At 38.9% G+C, this 25806-nt stretch overlaps 1 protein-coding gene across 2 annotated transcripts in view; it reads right to left on the minus strand.

The window, feature by feature from the left end:
* The window catches only part of LOC130846811 (myb/SANT-like DNA-binding domain-containing protein 3), a 128870-nt gene that overhangs the window by 8362 nt on the left and 94702 nt on the right, over positions 1 to 25806 (minus strand). For both annotated transcript variants that reach the window (XM_057725270.1, XM_057725272.1), the window contains 3 exons: positions 20756 to 20904; positions 18723 to 18788; positions 5191 to 5314 (listed from right to left, as the gene is read on the minus strand). In XM_057725270.1, the coding sequence (XP_057581253.1) occupies positions 5191 to 5314; positions 18723 to 18788; positions 20756 to 20904 (339 nt within the window). The remainder of the gene's footprint in view (positions 1 to 5190; positions 5315 to 18722; positions 18789 to 20755; positions 20905 to 25806) is intronic.

Genomic DNA, 25806 nt, shown 5'->3' on the forward strand with positions numbered 1-25806 from the left:
CCAAAAGTCAAAGCTCAGTGAAATAAAAATAGTTCCATAGGGAGCTATAACAATGTCCTAGATATGCAGCTCTCTGACAGTTTAGCTTAACCCAAAGATTAAAAATCAGAATATCAAAAAGAATGTATTGGCCATATATCATTCAGGCACTCCTCCCTGGACATTATTTTCTGCACCTGACTTTAGGGTTATACTCTCCAAATACCCAGAGTATTAATTTCTAGGTTAGCACTACTTCTTCTGTTGCTGATTAAAGGCAGACCCAGGCATTTGGTCCTCTACGGCCTGTTCTTTCATTCCCACACCCTCCACAGTAATCTCATTCACTCCCATGGCCTCATGGGCTGACTCATTCACTCATCCACTTAACACGCTGATTGAGCTCCTGACATGTGCCAAGTACTGCAGTGGGCATTGGGGATACATCAGTGAACAAAGATCTCCGGCCTGTTTACCCTCGTCAGGGAGGGAGGGTCAAGAAACACAATAAGCAAATTAAATGGTTATTTAGAAGGTGATATGTACCACACAAAGAGAGAGAACTAAGGGATAGAATGAGTGCCAGGTATGGGCCAGGAAGGGAGGACCGCAACTTTAAGTAAGGTGGTCCAGGTAGGCTTCAGTAAGAGACAAGTAAAGACGTGAAGGGGGTCAGGGAGTCGGCCATGTGGACAAGTGGGAGGAGGGCATAACAGGCAAAGGAAGGGTCAGTGCAAAGGCCCTGAGGTAGGAGCACACGTGCACAAGTGTGTCCAAGGAAGAGCAAGTATGGCTGGAGTGGGCCAGCCGAGGAGAAGCAGGGGACCAAGACACAGAGGCGAAGGGGCCCACCTGTGAAGGGCTCCTCACTCAGGAAACGGAGGAGTCGCTGGAAGGGCATTCACAGAGGATGGACAAGAACCAACTTACTTTAAGTCTCGCTCTGGCTGCTGTGCTGAATATGGACTATCTAGGATACAGTCAGGAAGGCTACTGCACAATGCCGGAGGGAAAAAATGGTGCCTGGACTAGGAGTCGCACTGACTATGACAAGAAGGGATCAAATTCTGGGTATGTTCTGAAACAGAGCAAACAGGACTCCTGGACTGACTAAACATGGAGTATGACAGAGAGAGAAGTCAAAGACGTATCAGAGGTGTTTCGTCTACACCAATGAAAAGATGGAGTTGGTGTCAACTGAGATGGAGAAGTTATAGGTGGAACAGGTTTAGGGGAGGGGAGGCAGCTCAGGAGATGAGCTTAGTTCCTGCTGAGCTTGAGGTGTCAGACACCCATGTGAAAATGGCAATGAGGGAGCGGGATCTGTGAGTCACACGCTGAGGAGAGTGGTCTGGGGTCATCAGCACATGTCCACAGAAAGGCCTGGGGCTGGGTGGAATCACTAAAGGAAAGGACCAGCACTGGACCCCAGGGGCACACCAACATCGAGAGCCCAGGAAGCAAAAGAGGCTGAAAGGAATGGCCAGTGAGGGAGGAGAAAACCAAGAGAGTGTAACCCCTGAAGCCAAGTGAAGAATGCCTATCACACAGGAGGTCAAACGCCACGGATCGTTCAAAAGTAACTTAAGACTGAGAACTGACTAATAAATTTAGCAACAAGAACAGTCTCGGCGAAGTGCTGGGGGCCAAAAGCCCACTGGGGTGGATTCATGAGAGACGGAAAGTGAGAAACTGGGGACAGACTATAGACAACTGTTTTGAGTTCTACAAAGGAAAGGACAGAAATAGGACAGTAGCTGGTAGACATGAGAATGAGAAATACCTTTCATTTCAAGATAAACAACAAAAATATATTTATAAATATATTAAATATATATATATAGAAGAATATATGACAAGAAGAAGGGGGACATTGCTGGCAGCAACAGTAAAAAGTCTATGGACGTTCTCTTTGTATTGCTTCAGTCTTCTCAGCGAACTTGCAAACAAGATCATCAGCCTAGAGTGAGGATAAGAGAAGAGGTGCTGCCAGTCTGAAGAGAGGGGTGATGGAATAAAGCAGTCATCTCATCTAGGAGAGGAGGATGAAGGGACTGCAGTTACAGAGGGACTGCCGGCAGCCTGCAGGGCCCCATGAGTATAAAGATCGGTGAGACCAGTCAGCCTGGTGGGTGTAGGTGTACAGCAGGCGGGAAGCTGGAATGAATCAGGATTATAGTTTTGTCATCATCTGTCATATCATGAAGCAGAAGAGGGACAACAAGGATTGATCGTGGAATTTAAGCTGAATAAGGAGGCGATGAAAACACGCAGGGTGAGAGATCAATCAATTGGAGGCCCAGTGAGGGGAAGGACTGCCATAGGAATTAGAAGGGATAGGCTAGAGATGGAATGATTTCCAAACATGTCTTCAACATGCATCTGTCTCACGAATTCCAAAACCACAGATACCCAGCAGCCTACTAGGTAAGTGGATACCCCACAGGCACCTGAGACCAAGCATTACTAAGCTCAGTACATCATGTCCTCCCCCATTCCCTTTCCCTATTCAATTTTGCATCAGCCAGAAATCCAGGAGACTCTCTTGACCCTTCCTTCCCACGACCCTCCACCAACTCCCACATTCCCAACCTCATACTCAACTGGTCACCAAAACCTACAGATTCAACCACGTATTTTCTCTCTGCAACTCATCTCCTCATCTCATTCCCACTACAACTTCTTTACTTGGTTCAGGCTCTCACTCTTTAGTCTCCTAACGTTCTCCTAACGTTCAGTCTTCTGATCCATTTTCCACCAAGCCACCAGGGTGACTTTCAGATCTGACCACATCTTTCTTATTTAAATCCTTAAATGGCTTCTCACTGCCTTTAAAATAAAGGACAATCTCCTGGGATAGCACAAATGTCCCTGTAAGACCTGCCCCTCCTCCTGCAATGTCCCCCATGCCCCCTTCAGGTTGAAGTGCTTTTTTTGAAGTCCCAAATCATCTCATGTATATCTATGTATGACAGCATTTTTCATATTATATTTTAATTGTTTATTATTTGTCAGTCGCTGCCACCAGACTGTATGGCTTTTTTTCTGGTTTTGGTTTTTCTTTTCTTTTTTTTTTTGGTGGACAATTTTAAAGTCTTTATTGAATTTGTTACAATATTGCTTCTGGTTTATGTTTTTGGTTTTTTGGCCACAAGGCATGTGGGATCTTAGCTCCCAACTAGGGATCGAACCCACACCCCCTGCATTAGGAAGGAGAAGTCTTCACCACTGGGCCACGAGGGAAGTCCCCAGACTGTATGTTTTTTTTGAAGGCTGGTTCCATGTCATATTTGAATTTGAGACCCCAGTGCCAGGTACGATTTGGTACAATGTAGGCAATAAATAAACAAACTAATGGTGGTATAATGCTAAAAGATTTTAACCTAATAATAGGACTGTGGCTGAAGGGTGTTCATCCTCACCTGTTTACTGCTACTCAAACACACACACCTACCAGTAGAGATGCATGTGATGCTATGGCCTGGTTCTTGTAGATACTGTAAATGCTTAGACAAAAGAAAAAGATCAACTGCTTTTTGGACTTATAAGAATGCAGAAAAGAGGTTCTTTAGCATTTAAGAAACACCCTTGGTCTGAAGAAGAGGGAAAAGTTGGCCATCATCACATGTCATTCAAGAAATATTTACTGAGTAGCTACTGGAAGAGGCCCTATGCTAGGCACTGGGGAGACAGTGGTTAGCAGAACAGAGTCCCTAACCTAATTGTGCATATAATCTAATAACATTAACTGCTATTTATTAAACACATTGTGTAACAGGCACTGTGCTAAGCACTTTGCATATATTATCTCATTTAATTTTAACAACACTAGGAAACAAGTACCATTATTATTATTATTATTTGTACAAATAAGGAAAATGAGGCATAGAAATTTTAAGGAACTTCCAAAGGGCATAGCCAAAAACTGGCCAATCTGGTATATCTGATTCCAAAGCCTTTAACTACTATACCATTCAGTCTTCTTACTATCAATGAGTAAAATACTACAAAGTGACCTGGTATCACTTCATTATTGGGACATCATCCTCTCTCATCCCTCACTGTTAGGTATCTTAAAAGACACCCTATCCTCAGAGGACAACACGATCTGAACGTCTATCAAGGTATGTATGTCACTGTGAGACAAGTATGAGGAATCCATTGCATGATTTTATTTTAAAACTGGTCTGACCTCCCTTGTGTGGCTGTATTTTTTTTAATGTTCAGGAAAACAAGTGGGGTGGGGTGAGGCTGGTTTTAGCCCCTTCAAAGATAAGGAAATCTTTCAATCAAGAAGAGGCTTAAAGAATTCTTAATAACCATTAAAACATTTTATAGTGTTTTGTTTTGTTTTACTTTTTAAGCAACAGGAGAGCAGAGGGGAAGGGGAAGAATTAGGAGAATGGAACTAAAGGAACAGAGGAAACAGGAGACCTGATTTCACAGTTTTCTTCTACTTCTTGAGAGTAAGATTCACTGGCCAGACTGCAGGGGGCAGGAGTGAGTAGAATGAGAGCAACCTCCCCTGGTCTGGAATCATTACCTAGCCAACTAAACCAACCTGAGGTGGTGGACAAGCTCCCAGAAGCAGCGGCAAGAAACGTTATCAGTACAGACAGGCACTGAATAGCAAAAGGCACTAAGATCACTAGGTTCAGTGTTGAGAAATCAGAGATCTAGTTTTGTCTCTGCTCTACTCTAACTTGCTACTGAGTTTGAACAAGTTACATAATCTTTCTGGAATCACACAGTTGAAAGTTCATACCCTTTCTGTTTCCAACCCTCATGTCACACCTGGTTCTATATCCCATTCCCCTTATTTTTAGAAATCTATTTTACTGTATATCTTATTTGAGTTACACGTTCTCAGTTCTTAACACATTTTTTAGTCCCTCAACCACCCCATGATAGACTGCCTAAAAACCAAAACAGTGTTGGTATATGGCATAATTTTATATTAAAAGACACATTTGCATACTATTTTAAATATTAAGTCCATAATCTTAAAACCCTAATACATCTGTTTTTGTTTTTGTATATTACTTGCCAGTTTTTTCCAAATGATGCTGCTAATTTATCTTTTTAACTCAACTGCAAAGAAATACTACTTTTTAGTGATATTTTTGGTCCACATTTCATTGCCTTCTATTAGAGCACTGACCAATGATGGAAAAAATGTCTCACCTCTGATCTAGAGATATTCTGACTTACCTACAAGAAGCCTTCTGAGTAGAATAAATGAATTCACATTTTCCATGGATGCAGTAACCATTGAGGTTTTCAGGGCAAGGCATGTGGTTTCCAATATAAACATCTTCCCTTTGATCACTAGCATCTTAAAAGAACATAAACCAGGTCAATAAATAGTCAAAAGCAAATTGAAAAATATGGACTTTTCAAAGGTTCTAAGACAACAAATAAATTCACCCCTTGCTGGGTAATTTGGAAAGGAAATTTATCAGATAGGAGGCTGGATAAGAACCAAGGTCTCATTATGCCACAAACACAGCAGGTAGACTGTTTAGATTCAAAGCATTTAAAAATATTTTCAGGATGTGACCACTGTGAGCTACTGCTGTTTGAAAACAAAGTGCCAAAAGAACAAAAAACCCTCAACATCTTTGCTATAAAAATAAATGTTACTCACATATACAGAATCTAAAAATGGTACTGATGAACTCAGTGACAAGAACAAGGAAGCAGATACAGAGAATGGACTGGAGAACTCGAGGTATGGGAGGGGGCGGGGGGTGAAGGGGAAACTGAGAAGAAGTGAGAGAGTAGCACAGACATATATATACTACCAAGTGTAAAATAGTCAGTGGGAAGTTGTTGTATAACAAAGGAAGTTCAACTCGAGGATGGAAGATGCCTTAGAGGACTGGGGCAGGGAGGGTGGGGGGGACTCGAGGGGGGGCGTCAAGGAAGGGAGGGAATACGGGGATATGTGTATAAAAACAGTTGATTGAACCTGGTGTACCCCCAAAAAAATAAAAAAATAAAAAAAATTAAAAAAAAAAATACTCACTGGAACTAAAAATAAAATAAAATAAAATAAATGTCACTTCTAGAAGAAATCTCACCTCTGTGACACAGAGATGGCGTATAAAGCATTGGCTGTTGGAGAACTGACCTACTCTAACCATTCACCTTAAGGCTATGAAACTGAGGCCAAAGAACACTAGCATAGCAGAAAACAAGTAAGGGATTCTGAAATTTTAGGGTAAAAGATTTATTTTGGAATGAAAACTATTAAACATTGATTTTTCCCAAATGAAAACAGTTTTTTTGTTCTTTTTATATAGTTTTTCTTAGTATATGTTACTGTAAAAAATTCAAATAATACAGAGAACAAACAAAAAATAAATTTAACATCACCCAAAATCCCTCTAACCAAAGAGAACCATTGTAAACATGTTAATGAACATCTGTTTGGATTTAGGATACTGATTTGAACTGAACTGTGTTGAACTGAAGAAAATAGAAGGGTGGTGAGTAATTCTACTATCAGAAATGGGAAGAGAGGAAGGAAAGATAGAAAAGGGCCGGAAAGATGAAGACATGGGGACCCAGTCTTCAAAATCAATGACACTCATTCATCCATTCATTTCTCTTCTCTCATATACTTATAATACACACATACTCATTCACATACTCACACAATCTGGAATGGATTTTTTTTAAATTTCTTTTCCTGGCATATACTTAATACATTAGTCCTCAGCTCTATGGACCCAGAGTTGCCCAATGTTTACAGGTCTGTCCAGGAAAAATGGAAAAATCCCCAGGCTTCCTGCCATTTCGTACAGTTCCAGCTTACAGGTTCTGTGCATTATTAGCTGTGTGACCTTGAGCATACCACCCTCTGTAAGCCTGAGATTTCACAATTGTTAAGTCAGGACCACAACTGGACTATACGTCATATGGTTTTGAGAGGATTCTGTGAGATAATTAATGCATGTACAAGACCACTACACCAATCAGCTCTCTATGTAGCACATCATGCAAGAGCACAGGCTTATCTCCCCCAAATACAAATAGTGTTAATATAACCTGAAGAATGTTAACGGAAACAAATTAAGAAGGAATGAAATAGGGGGCTATGTGTCTATATCTATATACACAAGTATGGGGAGAGGAAAAGCAAGGGAGAACCGAGAACAGAGATATCAAGTGTGAAAAAATTGAAAACTCAGTATGCAGATTTTTCTGGAGATCAAAATTTACATATAAAAGGAAATTTTTAAAAATGATTACTAAGCTCAAAGATAAGACAACTACAGCAGGGACTTCCTTGGTGGTCCAGTTGTAGAGAATCCATACTACAGTGCAGGGGACGCGGGTTCAATCCTTCGTGGGGAAACTAAGATCCCATATGCCAGGGAGTAAGTAAGCCCACGCCACAACTACAGAGCCCATGCACTCTGGAGCCCACTCACCCTGGAGCCCGTGCACCACAACTAGAGAAGAGAAAACCTGCACACCACAACTAGAAAGAAGCCTGCATGCCGCAATGAAGACCTGACACAGCCAAAACTAAAAAATAAATAAATAAATATTTAAAAAAGGATAACTACAGCAGAGTATCATGTCATCCCTAACAAGACCAAACTTATGTCACTTTACCTCAAATTTTATGTATTTATCTTACATTAATTTATGCCTAGAAAGATAACTAAACTAGGAGAAATCCAACGTGTAGTCTCAATTTTAAGGGTATCTCTGCTATTCTGTAACCTTAGTCAAATCATTCCTTCTAAGAGAGCTGAATGAGATCAGCAAAGTCTATGAGAAGTATAATACGACATGCACATAATTTATTTTCTAGTAGTCATATTTTTCAAAAGTAAAAAGAAATAAACTAATTTTAATGATATATTTTATTTAATGGACTATATCAAATAAATAGCATTTCAACATATAATCAGCATAAAAAATTATGATAGTTTACATTCTTTTTTCTCAAATAGGTCTTCAAAGTCTGATGAGTACTCCACACTCACAGCGCATCTCAATTCCAACTTGCCACATTTCAAACACTCAATAGACACACATGGCTAGTAGCTACCATACTGGACAGCACAGAATAGATGATTTACTCATTTATCACTTACTCATCACCTTCCATATGCCAGGGACTCTGCTAGGTGCCAGGGATAGAAAAACAGTTAAGACATATCCTGCCCTCACTCAAAGGGCTTATAGGGTCTCCTCCAGCTCCCAAACTATAATTCTGCTGAGGCAAAAGAAATCAAGCCCTCCTCTGGGCTGCTATAACCCTGAGCACCCACTTTTGTACTACAATACTCACGATACAGTCATAACTATTTAGGTTTTTTAAATCAGTCTCTACCATGAGACTGTGAGCTCCCTGAGAATCTAGATGCTTGTACAATTCGTTTCTGTATAACTCCTGACACCTAGAATGAAGTACTTTTCTTGCTATGGTTTCAAACCAAAAGTACTACTCTACCTTTGCAGTCAAGCCATTATAAGTGGACCTGAGGAAGGCAACTGTCTCCCACAGCGCTTATCACCCTGCAACTGCTCATAAAGTGATATTCTCATGGAGTGATATGCCATGAAGTATATAATAATGGGACTACAGAGACTGAGGTTATGCACCAACCTATATTAATAAAGTCCTACAGAGTGTATAACAAAAAGACCATACTGGTCTATAGAGGCTGTGGTAATATACTAAACTACCATAAGAAATAGCAGGAAATCTGAAGAATAATGCAGAGCTGAAAGCGATCAGAGAATTCAGATGCATGATAGCAATAAGAAAAAGTTAACTAAATTAAGAATGGGTTTTAAGAAATTAATAGACAAAGTATGACACCAATAGCATTTACTGAGTGATGAAGGAACGTGGTATCAAGCTCTAGACAAAGCAAAACCATATAAAACATGGACACATCTACTAACACTCTGAAATCTGTGTCTGTCACAGAGTCCAAATTCAGCATCCTGCTCAATGCCAACACTAGTCATTCTGTTATACTCACATACTATTTCTGTGCACGTCCATATGCTCAGCGAAATTACAGAAGGTATAAAGAAAAAGTGGTCACAGTCCCTGCCCTTAAGAAGCTTATAATCCATTCAGGGAATCAATATACATACACGAAAAGCTGAACAACACAAGAGAAGGGGTCCCACGTGACAGTGTACAATAAAATACCAAAAGAAGGTTTCATAATAGGTGCTATGGAAGTTCACATTCAAATGAGAACTCACTTTAGGCAAAATAACCCAGGGAAGGATTCATAGAAAAGGTAGGACTCAAGTTAGGTCTCAAAGCACAGACAGATTTAGGTAGAGGAATGGTGGAAACCAAAGGACAGGTATAATGCACCTGTTCTCACTCCCAAGAACAAGAGGTAAATGGACGTGGCAAGCGCAGTACATTCAGACTGGGGAAGCGTTTAAGTCAAAACTGGAAAAATAAGCTGAAATCAGAGAATGGAAAAATCTGAACCTCAGGTAAGAAATGTTTTCTTCATCATATGGACAAGGAGAACCCTGAACTCCTCCTAGCTGGAGAGCAATACAATAAAAGCCATGTTTTATATAAAAGGTTAACTCAGAGTGGTTGCCTAGGGCTGGTGGTTAGGGGGGAATGAGAAGTGGCTAATGACTGTGAGGTTTCTTTTGAGGGTAATGAAAAATGATCTAAAATTAGATTATGATGTGATGCTGGTACAACTCTGTAAACACACTTAAAAAAAACACTGAATTGCACTAACTGTACTCTTTAAATAGGTGAACGTAATGGTATGTAAGTTATATCTCAAAAAGCTGTTAAAGACTCATTGGAAGGGAATTCCTAGGTGGCACAGTGGTTAAGAATCTGCCTGCCAATGCAGGGGACACAGGTTCAATCCCTGCTCCAGGAAGATCCCACATGCCGCGGAGCAACTAAGCCCATGCGCCACTAAAGCCTGTGTACCACAACTACTGAGCCCGTGTGCCACAACTACTGAAGCCCGGGCACCTAGACCCTGTGCTCCACAACAAGAGAAGCCACAGCAATGAGGAGCCCGTGCACCACAATGAAGAGTAGCCCCCACTCGCTGCAACTAGAGAAAGCCCGTGTGCAGCAACAAAGACCCAATGCAGCCAATAAATAAATTTTTTTCTTAAAAAGAAAGAAAAGCAAGGAGATTATGTAAAAAAAAAAAACAAAAGATTAATTGGAAGATAAAGGGAAGACTGGGTGACCAATTAGTAGGTTACTACATAATCCAAACTAGTGGCACTGAAAAGCTTGAGCTCAGCAGTAGGAATAGATATTAGAGACACAGAAAAAAAATAAATACAGCTGGAAGATGCTTTGGAAAGTAAATGAGCTCAGAAACTTAGATCTGAAAGGGTCCTTGGAGGCCACTGGATCTGATGAAGGAATTTCTTTAGTTAAAACCCCGAGATCCCATTTCTACTTCAACACTTCCAGAGATAAGGAACTCAACATAATATAGTTAATTCCAATATTATCAGATTTTCCTTAAGTTAAGTGAAATCTCTCTTTCGTTAACCTTGTGTGGATTTCCTTATGTCTGTTCACCACCTAACCCACTGCCTACCAATTTTTTTCTTAAGGTAAAACTTCCCCAGTTCCACCCTTTACATAGTTTGCAACAACCAACCCACTAACATTTAAGTGTTTAGTACAACAGGACTATCCTCTTTATTGAAGATGCTCTTAATACAGAATTGTGCAAAACAACTTTACTTCAAAGAGGATAAGCAACTAGTCAATAGGCACGTGAAAAGATGCTTAACATCACTAATCGTTAGGGAAACACAGTCAAAACTACAAGATAGCACCTTATACCCATTAGGATGACTACTACCCCAAAACCAGAAAATAATAAGTATTGGCAAGGATGTGGAGAAACTGTAACCCTTGGACACTATTGGTGAGAATATATAACAGTACAGCCACTAGGGAAAACAGCATGGTGCTTCCTCAAAAAATTAAAAGTAGAAGTATCATATGATGCAACAATTCCACTTCTGGATATTACCCAAAGGGACTGAATGAAGGGTCTCAGAGAGATAGCCATATACCCATATTCATGGTAGCATTATTCACAATAGCTAAAACAGGAAGCAACCAAAGTGTCCGTCAATGGATGAATGGGTAAACAAAATGTGGTACATACATACAACGGAACAGTATTCAGGCCTCAAAAAGGAAGGAAATTCTGACATATGCTATAACATGGATGAACCTTGAGGACATTACGTTAACTGAAATAAGCCAGTGACAAAAAGACAAACACTGTGGGGGGGACTCGAGGCGGGGAGTCAAGGAAGGGAGGGAATATGGGGATATGTGTATAAAAACAGATGACTGAACTTGGTGTACCCCCCCCAAAAAAAAAAAAAAGACAAACACTGTATGATTTCTACTTATATGAGGTACACAGAGTAGTCAAAATCATAGAAACAAAAAGCATAATGGTGGTTACAAGGGCTGGGGTGGGGTGGGGGATGAAGAATCGTTGTTTAATGGATATAGTTTCAGTTTCACAAGATGAAAAGACTTCTAGAGATGGATGGTGGTGATGGTGGCACAACATCATGAATTTATTTAATACCACTGAACTTTACACTTAAAAATGGTTAAGATGGTACATGTTGTTATAATATATTTCACCACATTAAAAAAAATTGCAAAAGAAATGACTTTAATGTGAGTCTAATGACGGGAGAGAGAATGTAGTAAACTGAGTTCAAATTTAGACCTCCAGTCCTTGGAAAGGTATTTATTAAGCACCTATCATGTTGCAGGCAAGATGGTAGTTACTGGAGGTTCAGGCAATGGCAGTACAAACAAAGCCTAAGTGCAAAGACCCACTGGTTAGCTGAATATATGAAACTAGTTCATAGAGAAAGATTAAAACTAGACAACAGGTATTTGCCCAGGTGATAGCTGAGGCCAGATTAAATATTCTGAAGAAAATTAAAGCAGGCAAGAGAACAAAATTCTGGAATAGTTGTGATACAAGAGAAAGAGCACCAGGGCTTAGGATCAGAAAGTCTGATTTCTGGTCATTGCTCTGCCATTCTACATGAGCCACAAACTCTCACAGTATCAGCTTCTTCATCTGCAAAATGACGCTAACATGGATGTGAGGAGGATTAAATATGTGAAAGCACCTGACACACAGTAGGGTGGCACTGATTAAGAATTGTTGACAACAGTCTACTGTCACTCATGAACCACATTAAACATGCTACAGACAGGCAGACTCACCACAGCAAGAACTTCTAACACAGCCAGGCTACTAATAATAAAATTAGAACACACAAATATTTACAATCACCATAATAACATCAACAAGGAACTCAGTGACACAGCATTTAATATTCAAAGTAATCCTAGGCAGTGCATATTACTGCCCCCATTTTATAGATGTGATCACTGAGGCTCAGAGAACTCAGGCCACACAGCCTTTAAGTATGGACCAAGTCTGACTTCAGAGCACAAGCTCTTACCATCTGTCACACTATTACTTCCTCAAGCTATGCTGGGAGATGGGTAGGGAATGGACAAAAGTGGAATGTCCAAGCACCTGCTCTCCAGGCCAAGTAAATTAGGTAACTTCAAAAGGGAAAGATTAAAACGCATTAAATGGTACAAGAGTGTAAAGCAATTATATTCCAATAAAGAGCTTAAAAAAAAACAATAAATGTTTTGGGTTTAAAAACAAGGTAGAACAAAAATACTAGGTGACAACAACAGCATGGACATGGATAGGAGACAAAATAAATAAATAAATAAATAAATTAATTAATTAATTAAATAAAAGGCATTAAACATGTAATAAAGCACAGTTTCAGAAACCATGGCAGAGATGTAGCCGTGCACAGCAAGAACTGGGCACAGTCCTGTGCAAACAATGCCCTCCAGCAAGTGGTTACAGGCTCCATGAACAACAGCTGCAACTGCTAGTCTCTGAACAATGTGTGTGTGTGTGTGTGTGTGTGTGTGCGCGCGCGCGCGCGCGTGCGTGCACAGAAAGTGTGCTTGATCACCCACTGGCTCCTCCCACCCACAGAGGCATTCGGAAACAAATCTGCCACCAGCGGCAATGTTTTCAAATACAAAGGAGAGTATGGTTCTAAGTGACAGTACTGTAAGAAAGCCCAGCTCCAGATGGCTTATCTGCAAAGCCATATTCCACTGGCGATTGTCCTGGTCCACCCATGTTCCAACCAAATAAAGCATCAGGAGTTGCTACTAACAACCAAGACATGCACCTAGAAGGTGCTGCTGAGGCGGTAACAACAACATCAATACTGCATCGGTAACTCTAGGGCTCATCATTTCCACAAACCCCTAGAGTTAAGAAATCCAACATACTCCTTCTTGCTTCCCCTATACTACCCTGCCCCCCAAGCTCCATCACTAACACATCCTTCCCTAACCGAGTCTCCTCTGACCCCATGCGAGAATGATCTACCAGGTAGAAACTTCTACCTACCCTCCAACATCCCCCTACTCTTTCATGTCTAAATCCCACTCTTATCCTTGCTCTTTCCTTCCCTAGTCTTTCCGCTCTTTCAGTGAAACACCTTTTCTAATGCACACAAACTCATCCATCTCCTCAGCTGTTCCCTTAGGAAGTACTCCTTTCATCTCCCTGATATACCAAAATCGCATTACTCCTAACATGCCCTTTCCTTCCACCTTCCCCTACTGTGCTCACCACCTGTCACCTCCAGATCAGCATCCCATTCTCATCTCCCAACGACCTTCCCTCCTTAGGGGGCCTGTGCCATCCACCTACACAGCCTTCTAACCATGCTCATCGTGACTCTCCACCACGCTCCACAACACACACTCTCCCCTTTCTTCAGTGATCTCAGCGACTGGCTCAGGCTTACCTTTCGATGAGGCAAATTTATCAAGACCGTTTTTAAAAGAGCATATCAAACGAGCTGTATTAAAATATATAAACATCAATCACCAAGTAATGGTACCAACAATACTGATTGTCTCAGTGTGCCTGGTATCCCTGATCAGCAGGAAAAGAGACTATTGAGAGGATGAAGTCAAAGGTGGGGTGAGGGCTGGCGTGAGGTGACGCAAGAATATGTTGGGAATAAAAAGGTGTTGTGGGTAGATTTTAGGCTGTATGAAAATATCTTTGGATAAAATGGCTACATTAAAATGTCATTTGCCACAAAGGAACTTTCTAGGTAGATGGAAATGGTACAGACTGTCATAAGGTGTAGTGCAGATGGGGTATATTCATTTTTCAAAACTGATAGCTAAAAAAAAAAAAAACAAAAAAAAAACCTGATAGCTAACATTTGTGCATTTCAGTGTATGTAAATTATACCTCAAAATAAACACCTATAAAATAAGAATAATGATAATCCACTGGGTAGAGGTATACAGACAAAACAAGAACGACAGAATGCTGTTAACTGTTGACGGTGGTTGGATACATGATGGTTCATTACACTACCCTGTTCGTTCGTGTTTGAAATTTTCTACAATCGAGTTTTTAAAATGTCACATACCCAGCTCCCACACATCTCGTGCTCGGCCATCACAGCATTTATGACTCTGACGTTTACAACAACGCTTCTAACACTGCAATTTCAATATTTACCACAGGTTTTCCAACGGCCCAAGAAATGCACTAATTCAGCCACCATGCTGGCATTCAAATGCTCCATTTCGGGAGCACTCTTCTCCAAAAGCCCAGCTTTGCAACACTTCTTACTGAGCACTATCTTTCAGTTTTTCTTGCTGATGCTGTGTTCCTGCTTTTCACTTTGTAGATTCTGCTTACCTAGTCTTGGCTGTGTGTTACAGACATGCGTATTTACTAAGGGCCTTCTATAAATGCTTGTGAGAACAACAACAACAACAACAAAACAAATGGGGTAAACATACAAAATAGTTACCTCTGACCCCTATTCGTTACTACCAGAACATGTGTTAGCTCTTTCACAATCTGGATTTCAACTTCACAACTCCATAGAAACTCTGTGGACCAAGATTACCAATGATCCCCTCGTCTTCAAATCCAATGCTTGTCCTCTAATTCCTTTATGCAGCATTTTAAACTACTAGCCAGACTTCCTATTTGACTTCTGTGCCACTATACTCTTCTTCAATTTTTTCCCTCTGGATACTCTTTCTACTTCATCCTAGCCTCCTCTCCTTTCATTCATTCATTCATTTATATTTTTGGCTGCACCAGGTCTTAGTTGCAGCACTCGGGATCTTCATTGTGGCATGTGGACTTCTTAGTTGCAGCATGCAGACTCTTAGTTGCGGCATGCATGCAGGATCTAGTTTTTCAACCAGGGATGGAACCTGGGCCTCCTGCACTGGGAGCATGGAGTCTTACCCCCTGGACCACCAGGGAAGTCCCTAGCCTCCTCTCCTTTCTAAAGAACAGTGCTATCCAACAGAACTTTCTGCAACTCTTGATACATTCTATTTCTGTGCTGTCTAATATAGTAGCCACGGGTCACATGGGGCTACCGAACATTTGAAATATGGCTAGCATAACTGAGAAACAAAACCTTTAATTTTATTTCATTTTAATCAATTTAAACTTAAATAGCCACATGTGGCCAGTGGCTACCCTATTAGACAATGCAGCTGCTCTATAATCTCTCTTACTCATTCTTACGACTTATCAACTCAGTATCCAAGGACTGACTCACAAATTTATGTTAATAAGCAAAGTTACCTGGGTGAGTTCCACAAGCAACTCAAACTCCAAAATAAAATTAACCACCTCCACCATCAACTCCTCCCTTACCTTACCCCCAAACATCTTCCCCACCCAACAGTCTCAGTTCTATAAATAGAATCCATCATCTAAGTCATCTGAACTTGAACTCTTTATCCCCCATATCTAAGCAGGAATCTATTCCTTTTGAGTCTACTTAATTAATCTCCCTGCCTCTAGTCCAAAATACAAAATAACCACAATTCCTGCCAGGTATAATGCATTCAACTAGTTAACTTTGTGGCCTTGCCTTTTTCAAATATATAACGATTCCCCCACTGCCCACAAATGAAGTTTAAATACCCTAGGATAACACAGCATTCAAGACTGTACACATGGGAATTCCCTGGCAGTCTGATGGTTAGGACTCAGCCAAAAAACAAAAAAAGGCTGTACACAATCTGGCCCCAAGCTACCTTTGCAGTCTTGCCTTCCACTTCTGTCTCTTACGTCCCTACTCTCCAGCCAAAAAAGGATTCCTCATCATTCTCCAATATATTCTATCACAATGTTTGTATCCACACCTCTGCTCACGCTCTTCTATCCTCCTTAAACACCCTTTTGACCTCTGTTTCAATCCTAACCATCCTTCAAGGTTCAGCTCAAATTCCACCTTTCATGAGTTTTTCAGATCTTCACCATCCCCCACCAAATGGTAATCTCTTCTGAGTTCCCACTGTACTTTTTAATCGCACTACATTTATGACAATAACCAATTTCTGTTCTGTCAGAATTAGGTTACATTCATTTCTTATTGTATCACAAGCTCTTTAAAGATAGATGTCATGTATGAGATATCTTTCTATCCACCAACAGTTTCTAGCAAAATGACCAGTATAAAGTAGGCACTAAATAAATTATATCTACTGATTATGATAATTTCATTTGCATTATAGACAGATTCTTATGTGTAAAGAATGTTCAGTATCTCAAAAATGGCTTGGGCACTAAAATTATCCCTGTAATTTTATCAAAGGCAGACAAGTATTTTGGGTATACACAATTCCCAAACTGCCTTAAGTAGGAGCTTCTATCTACTGAAAAAGTGCCTTCCTATTCTGGTCATGTACTATCAGTATAAAGAATAAAACTAGCACTGTCTCCCATGGGAATACAGAGATTTCCTGTTTTAAATACAGCACTTAGTATCAACATAGGAAATTGATATGTAAGGGGCTCATGGGATATAACTGATTCAGGTTTAATATGATTCAAGTGACAGAAATAACAAATTATTCAATGATAATAACAGCAACGATTTCTTACACACTTATGAGTATGTCAGATACTATTCAAAGCCCTTGACAAGCATTATCTCATTTAACTTTTATGATGCTCTATGATAGGGCCTGTTACTCTCATTTTATGTATTTTTTTAGAAATTAGGCATAAAAGGTAGATCACACATCTTAAAAATACTGTCCATTAGTATAACAAAACAAATGGGTAGAAGATGCACATGTGGAAATCCTGATCTAAGATCCCAAGATCAAGACTTGCTTCAGTTCACTAGATATAACTTCACTGAGCCTCAATGTTCTGACCGGTCCTTACCCCTCAGAATAGTTGTAAGAATCAAATGAAATAATGAATATGAAAATGAGACATGAAATGGCACTGGACGTGCAGTCAAGGGACCTAGAATCCAACCTCTGCTCTGACCTTTATGACATATAAGACTAAAACTTCCTACAGCATTTCTGAGCTGCATCTGTTTTTTTGACAAGCGTGGAGCATCTATGTAAGTGCCAGACATTTTGCTAAGTGTTAGGGATCCCAAAGTGAACATGATAGATACAGTCTCCTGTCCTCACAGAATTCACATCCTAGAGGGGGACACACATGAGGAGAACAGACAATCACACTCAGAGTAGGTTAAGGACTTGGTTAGGGGAGCATGTAAGAGAGACAGCTAATCTAGATTTAACAATCAAGGGATAGTTCCCAAAAGGAAATGACTTTAAGGTGAGACTGGAAAGAATATTAGGCAAAGAAGAGTTCCAGGCAAAGGGAACAAAGTTCAAAGACCCATGCACAGAGAGTGTTAACAGTAGATTCTAGAAAGGTAAAGAGGATTTTAAAAGCAAATATGAGAGACCTCTGTATAATTTTTTACAACTGCATGTGAATCTACAATTATCTCAATAAAAATTTCAGTTTAAAAAAAGCATATGTGAGAGCACTCTGTAAACTGAGAAGCACCTTGGCTATTTCAGTTAGTATTATAACTAACAGTCAGCTGCATAATGTACAAGGGTGAGTCAAAAATTATCCACACTCCAGGTTATATTAAAACTTCTGTTGGCCACACTGTCTTACCAGCACTTTCTGTTCAAGACTACTGTCTCCTCAGTCACTGCTGTGCAGGTGTGAACGTGTTACATCAGTTCACTTGTAACTGCAGTGCAAGCAAAAATGGATGCCCCACCTGTGATTTGCACGAAAGAAGACCAGCGTGCAGTGATTCATTTTTTGTGGTCTGAGGGTGCGCAGGTGTGCACACTTCTGCCCACACTGTCAACACTCTGCAAAAACTTCATCTTGAGGTGTTAAAGCATCCTCCCTACAGTCCTGATCTTGCTCCATCAGACTTTCACCTGTTTGGTCCCCTGAAAGCAGCCCTACAAGGATGAAGATTCACTTCTGATGAAGAAGTGAAGACAGTGGTGCATTCATGGCTTGCAGCTCAGCCTAAAACCTTTTTTAATGAGGGAATATGAAAGCTTGTTGACAGATGGACAAAGTATATTGAAAAGCAAGGAGATTATGTTGAAAATACTGTATTTGTCTTTTCTAAAAATTAATTAAAATAAATTCTACAGCCAGAGTGTGGATAATTTTTGACTCACCCTTGTATAATGCTAGAGAGCAAAGTTGGAAAGGTCATTATAATGAAAACAGAACTACTAAGGACAGCTAGTGACCATGTTTCAGTAGCTGGCCAAAATTTGGGAAACTGTGATTCAGTACCTTTCACATCTGGTCGATACTGTAGTCCATCATCTTTCTTTCCCAACAAACTAGTGTCATCTGTGTCTATGAGAGAAAACAGTTTTCAAATTAAGATACATATGATATTTAAGTCACACCATGAAACTCCTAAATATTCTAACTGCTCTAGGTCCTTCCAACTCTCTGCCCACTTATCCTGTTCACATTTTCCACGACTCCCTTGATCTACTGTGCCACCTCTATCTCAGGCCTCAACGCATCCCAGATATAAACACACTCTGCATGATGAACAGTTTAACTTCATTCAGACTTCAGCTCAAATATCTCCTTAAAAAGTCTTCCCTGGGGGAAAAAAAAAAGTCTTCCCTGCACAAACTGAAATAACACATACCCTGAAGAGAAAGGATTTGCCCTTTCTCCAAGGGCCAATGGCCTCAAGATTTACCTTCTCCCACCACTATTTCCCTGGAAAAATACAAGATTAAGATAAATGTGGAACCTCAAGTGTGTTATCAGACAAAATTTACTATAAAAATGGCTGCTGACTGGTGAACTGTATTAGGACAGTAAGACTGTACATGAACCATAAACACCTGTTGGGAAGCACAAGCTTCAGCTTCCCGGTACTAGTGGGGGGAAAGGGAAGGTACAGTCAGGTGTAAATGGGAGCCAAGACAAAAATTAAACACCAACTACTCCAAAGGACTCTAAGTCGGCATACATTTCAATTAACAAAATCCTCAAGCTTGACCAATTATTCTAAATTTGAAATTCCAGGTAGTACCATTCAACCATGCACCAATTCCTCAGAAAAGATATTCTCTCTCTAAGCTACTCTTTAACCTATGCTCTAAATGCCACCCCATTAAAGAAAAGCAAACCATACTACTCCTTCCACCTGCAAGGGGTCCCTATCAGTGGTCTCCTATACTATGTGCACACCTGACCCCCACCTGGAAATCCTCTGATGAGCTTTTTTGGGCATTCTTCAGTAGCTTAGACCACAGATTTCACCATCAGTTGCTCTGTATTTTACAAATAGCTTGTTATCAGTATAAAGTAGCAAACTTTGGCTTGCAACTTTCTCCCCTTAGCTCAGATAAAAACATATCCTTTTAATAAATCCCAAAAAAGGGAGGGGCTTAGAGGGAGGGTGATTAGACTCAGCAAGCAGGGAAATTGCACAATCCTAGGCCATGAGAATGTGTCTGGCACTCGTTTGTTAGCAGCAAATGATACATTATTTCAACCCATGTGCCTATTACTGAGGAAAAAGGTTGAAAACCTCTGCCTTTGGTGACTGGATATTTCTAGCAGGAATAGAAACCAAAATTCATTCTTAGTTTGTATCATGGCTTCTAAACTACAAGGAAAAGCAAGAAGAGAAAAAGAATTTTAAACTGAAGGTAATAATTTTTCCTTACCAGAATTCTATAACTTCACGCCAAAATCTCTAGCAGTATATAATATGTAGAGGCAAAAACTACAGAGAAAATGTGAAAACAAAGTAAACTATTATGCTCTAGAAAAAAAGATGAGAAAAAAATATGGTTGGGACTTCCCTGGCAGTCCAGTGGTTAAGACTCTGTACTTCCACTGCAAGAGGCATGGGTTCGATCCCTGGTCAGGGAACTAAGATCCCACATACCACACAGCACAGCCAAAAAAAAAATTTTTTTTTTTAAATATGGCAATACTTATAGTTTTACTAAAATTAAAATAAGCTAATACTTAAACAACTATAATCATTACAAATTTAAGACAACTTTTAAGAACCATAAATATACCTACAAATCCATGTTAGGACTACCTTAGTAACTAAATAAACAACCAGGAAGCATTGTTTGTGTTTTGAAGTAACGAAAACATGTGGGAAAAGGAGCTAAGTTAGTAACAAAACAAAGAAATTCTAAAATATATAGTAATTAAAAAAAAATAAAGCATCAAAGATTTCTCATTCTACAAATTTGGAACACTACCAAAATGCAAAAATAAGACTGAAGATATGTGATATTAAAGACAGGTCTTTAGATAAGTAGAATGAATTTTACCTGTGCAATGACCAAGATGCCTTATATCAATTTGTTCTTGTTTTATACAAGATGCTTCTCGGACAAAACAGGGATTGTTATAAGAACTCCCATCAGAAGCACACACAGGATTAAAACTGTACCCACTGCAATCTATATTACACACACACCTGTTGGAAAAAAACAAGAATTACCTATATTTTACAACAAAAGTATTTCACAATGCTGCAACAGCAAAAATGAGCAATTCTTTTTTCTTTTTTCTTTTAACTTTTTAATTGAAGTATAGTTGATTTACAATATTATATTAGTTTCAGGTGTACAACATAGTGATTCAATATTTTTATAGAAATTCTCCATATAAAGTTATTACATAATATCGGCTATATTCCCTGTGCTGTACAATATATCCTTGTAGCTTATTTATCTTATACATAGTAGTTTGTAAGCAATTATTTTTTTTCTGCTTTCTGTAACATAAGTCAATACAGTGTTTTAAGTCACTGATAAAAGTTTAAGCAAAGTGAATGCTCAGCCAACAATTTCTTTCAGGTGAGAATTTAGAGGGAATTTCATCCAGATATTATTAATCCAGTGGTTTCTCTAAAAGTTTCATATCTATAGACAACAATCAAGAAATGTCAACAATATTAGTTAAAAAGCAACATGGTATAGCAGAAAGGACACAGAATTACGAGTCAAAAGTCATAAATCTAAATCCTAGCCCAACTAATAACCAGATTTGTGTCCATATACTCCTCCTAAGTCTTAGTTTACTGATCTGTAAAAAACAGGTAATAATAATATACATATCCTTACCAAATAATTGGGAAGATTAAAAAATAGATATAAAACATGTAAAATAGAAGCCCCTCAAAACTATTTCCTAGCTGCACATCCACCTGTAAAACTGAACGTCCGCTGAACACTGAGACTGAATCATAGAGAAGGGCAAGAAAGTCCAAGGCATGGTCACTCCTCTCAAGGACAGTAAAATCTAACTGGGAATATGAAAATAAACACAGAGACGCTCCTGCTTCCAGCAACATGGTAAACTCAGAACCTGTACTAATCCTCCTAATGAAAACAACAAAAAATACTGGACAAAAATATTTCTCAAAATATCTTCAAATGCATTCGTAAGTTGTCAAGAAAGCAAGGAATATTAAGACAAAAGTTAATGAAGATAGGAATAGAGAAAGGTCAATTAAGTTTGCTAAAGCTGATTTTCACCTTGAAGGCATTTACCAAACTAGGTAAATTCAATCAACTTTTTTGGCTTTGCAGGCCTCTGAGAACAAAAGACAAAGAATACTGACCTACCTAAGGTGGAGAGTCTAAAGACCCTAGAAAAAAGCATAAGGATAGACTAGAAATGAGTTGTCATATTCCAAGGGAACTGTTTAAAGGAAAAAATTTAACCACAGCAATGAAGAGAGGGGAAAAAATCTCCCTGAGAATTCAAAACTACAAGGTAGCCCTTATATGAGTAATTACAACTTAAAATACTACTTGGGTACTCTGAAAAACCTTAAGGCCAGAATTCATTTTAAGAGTCAAAGATGGAAGGGGCCCCAGGCAACTGACGAAAGTAAATGCAATCCTCTCTGGAGAAACCCAACTTATTATCCTAGACCTCAAACATTTTCCAAGATACAGTTCTGAGAAAAACAAGTAGATCACACAGAGGGTCACTCATTCCCATAACCCACAAGAGACAAGGAAATGAAATACCATGGGCAGAGCAAGCTGATGTGGAAAAGAACCAAAGAGAACTTCTAATAAATAAAGAATGTATTATTAGAAATAAAAATTCATTGGGCAGATTTAACAGGAGATTAGATAAACTAAAGGTGAATCCATGAACTGGAGACAGGTCAGAGGAAACTACCCAGACCACAGCAGAGTCAAAGGGACAGAACATATGGAAAAAAAAAAAAAGTTAAGAGACATGGAAGACAGAGTCACAAGATCTAATAAAAATCTGAAGGTCCAGATGAGTTAAAAGAATAAGGTGGGGGCAATATTCTCAGGAATTTCTCAAACTTTCTAAAACTAAAGAAAGATACTAATCTAAATATCCAAGAAGCCTAATAAATTCTAAACAGGATTAATAAAAAGGAATCCAGACAGTGAAATATCACAGTGGAATTTTTATAACAACAGCAACAAAATAATATTCTAAAAGCAGCCAGAAAGAAGAGGAAGATTACCTTCAAAGAAGCAAGATGAGAAACAGGTGTCTTCAAAAGCAATACTGAAGCCAAATTGTTTATTTATAGCCAAAAGACAGTGAAATAATACCTGCAATGTGCTGAGATAAAATAGAATTCTATATAAAAAGAACTTTCATGAATAAGTGTAAAATAAAAGTAATTTGGAAGAAGTAAAAATTTAGAGTTTGTCACCTGCTGACTGTCAATAAAGGAAATTATAAAGGCACCAGAAAAATGATCCTACAAGGAAGATTCGAGATGCAAACATAAATGAAGAACAAATGTGTAAATATATAGGTAATATTAACAAAATACTGACAATATAAAATGATGACAACAATGCTCTGTGCTGCTAAATTTTTTAACAGTAAATTAAAACATTAATAATGATAGCATACAAATTGGGAGGGACTGAACTAACAGTGTTTCAAGATACCGATGAACTTTAGACTGTGGTAAGTTGAATAAGCACGTTAAAATTGCTAAGGTTACCACCAAAAGGAATATGCGTAACACTGAAACTAACAGAAAAAAATCCAAAAGCATGCAAGAAAGGAGAAAGAAATGAAGAGAAAGCAAGACAAAAGTACAAAGTAAAATTGAAAAAATCAAAGTACATCAGTATTTATTGTATTTATTTATATATGTATGTATATATGTTTTTAAATTCTTGCCTTTTATTTACCTATTTATTTATTTTGGCCACACCACGCAGCTTGTGGGATCTTAGTTCCCCCACCAGTGACTGAACCCAGGCCCATAGCAGTGAAAGCACCAAGTTCTAACCACTGGACCACCAGGGAATTCCCTATAATATATTTAAGTGAAGTAAACTCTCTAGTGAAAAAACAAAGACAGTAAGGCTGGATAAAAATACAAAAACCAGCTATATGCTGCCCATAAGGTACATATTCAACTGTAATGATATGGGTAGTTGCCAGGAGTAGGGGGGAGGGGAGAATGGGGAGTTACTGTTTAACAGATATAGTTTCAGTTTTACAAGATTAAAAGAGTTTTGGAGATGGATGGTGGTGATGATAGCACAACATTATGAATGTATTTAATACCATCAAACAGTACACTTAAAAACAGTTAAGATGGTTATTTTTATTATGTGTATTGTACCAAAATAAAAGAATAGTGAGAGATATACCATACCTGAAATGGAAGAAACCTAGTATGGCTATACACCTAAATATATCAGACATAAGATGCTTCAAGGCAAAAAGGATTTATGACAAAGAAGATTCCTCATAACAAAAAATTTTATTCACCAGGAAGATATAATAATTCTAAATATTTTTAAATAGACTCAAAATCTATAAAGCAAAACCTGATAAACCCACGATGAGAAATAGCCAAATCTACCATAGTAGATGTAAACATGCATCTCTCTAACTCATATATCAAGCAGATAAAATATCAGTAAAACTGAAATATCTACAGATGAAAGGACATAATGTTGGGGTTTTCTTTAAAATACTTCCCCAAAAAAAGGTGGAGGGAGGAAGAGATAAAACAAAATTGGATTTTTTCCACTACCTGAAACTGAGTGATATGTATTATGGAGAGGGGTCCACTTTATTTTTTTCTCCTTTTCTACATGTTTCAAGATTTCCTTAATTCCTGGTGAATTAAAGACCTAAATGTCAAAGGCAAAACTACAAAAGACTTAGAAGATCAAAAGTAAGAGACCATCTCCAAAGAAGACATACAGATGGCCAACAAACACATGAAAAGATGCTCAACATCACTAATCATCAGAGAAATGCAAATCAAAGCCACAATGAGGGATCACCTCACACCGATCAGAATGGCCATCATCACAAAATCTGGAAACAACAAATGTTGGAGAGGGTGTGGAGAAAAGGGAACTCTCCTGCACTGTTGGTGGGAATGTAAGTTGGTACAGCTACTATGGAAAACAATTTGGAGGTTCCTTAAAAAACTACAAATAGAACTACCATATGATCCAGTAATCCCACTCCTGGGCATATACCCAAAGAAAACCATAATCCCAAAAGAAACATGTACCACAATGTTTACTGCAGCACTATTTACAATAGCCAGGACATGGAAGCAACCTAAATGCCCATCAACAAATGAATGGATAAAGAAGATGTGGCATATATATACAATGGAATATTCCTCAGCTATAAAAAGGGATGAGATGGAGCTATATGTCATGAGGTGGATAGACCTAGAGTCTGTCATACAGAGTGAAGTAAGCCAGAAAGAGAAAGACAAATATCGTATGCTAACTCACATATACAGAATTTAAAAATGGTACTGATGAACTCAGTGACAAGACAAGAACAAGGATGCAGATGCAGAGAATGGACTGGAGAACTCGAGGTTTGGGGGGGGCGGGGGGTGAAGGGGAAGCCGATACGGAGCAAGAGAGTAGCACAGACATATATATACTACCAACTGTAAAATAGATAGCCAGTGGGAAGTTGTTATATAACAAAGGGAGTTCAACTCGAGGATGGAAGATGCCTTAGAGGACTGGGACGGAGAGGCTGGGGGGGACTCGGGGGGAGGGGGAGTCGAGGGAGGGAGAGAATATGGGAATATGTGTATAAAAACAGATGACTGAACTTGGCGTACCCCCCCAAAAATTAATAAATTAATAAAAAAAAAGTAAGAGACCAACGAACTTAACTTTGAAATAAAGAACACCTCACAAAAAGAATAAAAAAGACAATCTATAAACAAAAAACAAAACTACAGCCCATATAACCAGCAAATAATCAGTACCCAGAATACATACAAAAATTAACTTGAAAATAAGACACAGAACTTGGAAGCATATAAGAGCAATATACATAAACAGGTGTTCAATCTGTTCAATAA

The sequence above is a fragment of the Hippopotamus amphibius genome, chromosome 2, assembly GCF_030028045.1.
Source record: "Hippopotamus amphibius kiboko isolate mHipAmp2 chromosome 2, mHipAmp2.hap2, whole genome shotgun sequence".
Classification (NCBI taxonomy): Eukaryota; Metazoa; Chordata; class Mammalia; order Artiodactyla; family Hippopotamidae; genus Hippopotamus; species Hippopotamus amphibius.